The 3,192-nt window shown below is 35.7% G+C and overlaps 1 protein-coding gene across 1 annotated transcript; it reads left to right on the top strand.

Annotated features, from left to right (window-relative positions):
* Positions 1-341: 341 nt before the first annotated feature.
* LOC113120130 (translocon-associated protein subunit beta) lies at positions 342-2,849 on the top strand. The gene is made up of 6 exons (XM_026290054.1): positions 342-488; positions 1,176-1,333; positions 1,453-1,551; positions 1,869-1,977; positions 2,194-2,271; positions 2,367-2,849. Exons 2-6 carry the CDS (start codon positions 1,176-1,178, stop codon positions 2,475-2,477), a joined length of 555 nt encoding a protein of 184 aa, XP_026145839.1. The 5' UTR covers positions 342-488; the 3' UTR covers positions 2,478-2,849.
* Positions 2,850-3,192: the final 343 nt, after the last annotated feature.

A 3,192-nucleotide genomic window follows, 5' to 3' on the forward strand; every position in this document is an offset into this window, starting at 1 on the left:
ATCCAAAGTTGAATCTGAGGACCAGAGAGAGTCCTGGCCCAAAACTTATATAAGCCCAATGGAAGACAGGAGAACAATGTTCAGATTATTATGCCATGATTCTGCATTTCACGTCACACTTTTGTCATATTTGTTCTGCAGTTAAACATTTATTAAGAGTTAGTAAATACACCAGCACTGTAGAAGAATACATTATAGGCTACAAATGAATTATTTTTATTATAATTGTTATATATATATATATATATATATATATATATATATATATATATATATATATATATATATATATATATATATATATATATATATATATATATATATATATAGTTCATTAGACTTCTTCAGGCCGAAGCAGTAGGTGGCGCTGTGGGTTTTAGAGTGTTTCCGTATACACTGTGGCCACGTCATGCTAGCGGAAGACTGAAATCATCTGCGCATGCGTTCAACTGTCTTCGTTATTTTGAGGTTCAGACCAGCGGACGAAGGTAAAGTGGCTGCTAAATATTTTCTTTTTCGAAAAACTGAATATGCTGCGAATGACACATTACAATATGTTCTGTCTTTTTGCTGTATGTCATACGCAAGCAGTCGACGCTGTCTGTATAATAACCTAATTTAGGGCGATTGTGAAGTAACGTTAAACGTAATCGATGTTTGTCACATTTTTTATATATAATAGATTAATTGAGCTTAGTCTATCAATAATTGTTTTTACTATAGTGCATTAGAAACAGTTATTTGTGTTTGGTACAATAATTATGATGAAATTAATTAGTTTGTTGTGGGCTTGTTGTACACGTAAGCATAATGAATGAATGAAGTGTCCTAGTTTTAAGTAACTCTGAATTTTTAAAGGTGTTTTAGATTTATTTATAGGATTGTTTAATATAGATCTGTAAATTGCAAACATAAGCATTATTTTTAAAATTCATTCATTCAATGCTGCACCGTCGGAGAATTTTTTTTTTAATTAAAACTCCTTGTTTTTTACCTTGTATTCTAGCCTACATTACTGTTTGAGTGAATATAGATTGTTTTTGTTTTATTTAATCTTTTAAAACTTGTTGAAATCGTTTTCTTACAATAGTATTATCTTTTCTCTTGTATGTATCATTTTATGCAACAAAATGAGATGTTCGTTTACTCATTAAATATGCCATTTCCTTGGGCAGATGAGGCTGCTCTGTGTATTTGCTTTGGTTGCTGTGGTGGCTCTTGTGGCAGGAGAAGAAGGAGCTCGTCTGTTAGCCTCCAAATCCCTGCTGAACCGATACGCTGTGGAGGGACGAGATCTCACCCTGCAGTACAACATCTACAACGTGGGCACCAGGTATTATTCTCTCTGTCTCAGAAGTTCAGCACATCACTATTTAACAGATGGCGGGTATATGGTTTACCACTGTCAGTCTTCGTAGTATTCGAATCTATAAAAATATATATTTCTTTTAGTGCTGCCCTGGAGGTTGAGCTGTCTGATGACTCGTTCCCCCCTGAAGATTTCGGCATTGTCTCAGGAATGCTCAATGTGAAATGGGATCGTATTGCCCCGTATCCTCCTCAATAAGCAATCGCTGTCCTGTGTACTGTACTTTTTTGTTGATCTCGAGAGAGGTTTTTTTTTTTTTTTTATTGAGTTTTCATATCGACTTTGTTCTATGCAGTAATATGTATGCTATTTTGTTTTGATTTTTACTTTATAAGTGCATTCTGAGTACTTTGCACACTTTCAGTAATCCCATTAAGACTTCAATCAATCTCTTCTGTCTCTTACTGATGGCACCTAACATCATTAGTATGGTCTCAGGATGGGATGCTTTATTTTTGTTCTTTAGTAGATTATGTTCCTTAACTCATCCTCTCCACAGTGCCAGTAATGTTTCTCACACTGTGGTTCTGCGGCCTCTTAAAGCAGGATACTTCAACTTCACCTCTGCTTCTGTTAGTTACCTGGCCCAGGAGGGTGGACAGGTCGTGGTGAGTGGAGTTCCATGCTACCTTTCATATACGCAGTCAGCATAAGGAAATGTTGTTTTTGTTTATCTTATTGTGCCTAAATGAGCAATTATCTTGAAGATTTTTTTTTTGACCATGTTAATGCCAAAAATCAATATTTGGCTAAATGTTCTCTTCTTACAGACCATGTAAATGTAGTTACTGGCTGTTAGCTAAGACTTTTTTCGCATTGCTCAGGTTGGTTACACAAGTGCTCCGGGTCAGGGAGGCATCCTTGCCCAGAGAGAGTTTGACAGACGCTTTTCTCCACATTACGTAAGTGTTTTAATCTAGAAAATTCTGTATAATGGTCTTTAATGTATGATAGCCTGTGCTGTTATTTTGAAATCTAATCTGTTTGTCTTTTAAAGCTGGACTGGGCAGCCTTTGGTGTCATGACCCTTCCCTCCATTGGCATTCCTCTGCTCCTTTGGTACTCCAGCAAGAGGAAGTACGACTCACCGAAGAGCAAAAAGAACTGAGTTATCTAATACAAGACAAAAACAGATCAGGGATCATTGTGTGAATGGGGGGTGGGGGGGTTAAGTGAATTATGGTGGAGTTGAGAATGTTGGTTTTGAATAAATTACCCATATTGGGGTAAATGGTCAATGATTTAATCAGTTTTTAAGTGATGTTGGTCTTCATCAGAACATTTATTTGAGGGATAAGCATCAAATAGGAGGTTCACCAACTGCTTTTGGTATTTAAAGTGGCCATTCCATGGTGGCTTCAGGTGCACCACCTTTTTTTTTTTTTTTTTGTAATGATTCTCAAATGCTAAACAGAACTGCACAATTCTTCATGATCAATGTGGGGCTTGTTTGTGGAAATAAAAAAGGGTTTTATAGAGATGCTCTGTGTGTCTGGTCACTCACCGAAATATCATTTCCTCTTTGTGTCTGCTTGCTTTTTCTGTGATCTTCTTCTCGTGCTGTGGTTAGTGCATTCATAGTCTTTTATAGTAATCTCATCAGCTAAATAGTTCAAGCTAGTTATATTATGACTGGTCAAAGCTCACTGGAAGCTATCCCTAATCATTTGGTAATTCAAAATGCTTAATTTCTGCTAAATGCTAAAATTCACTAAAACAAAATCTGTGGTAGGTAATCCTAATAATATATTTGATTAAAAATGGAGTAATTTACTGTGCAATTATAACTTTGAATGAGTGACTGATTCTATGGAGAAAAAAAA

Source organism: Carassius auratus, chromosome 19 (genome assembly GCF_003368295.1).
Source record: "Carassius auratus strain Wakin chromosome 19, ASM336829v1, whole genome shotgun sequence".
Taxonomy (NCBI): Eukaryota; Metazoa; Chordata; class Actinopteri; order Cypriniformes; family Cyprinidae; genus Carassius; species Carassius auratus.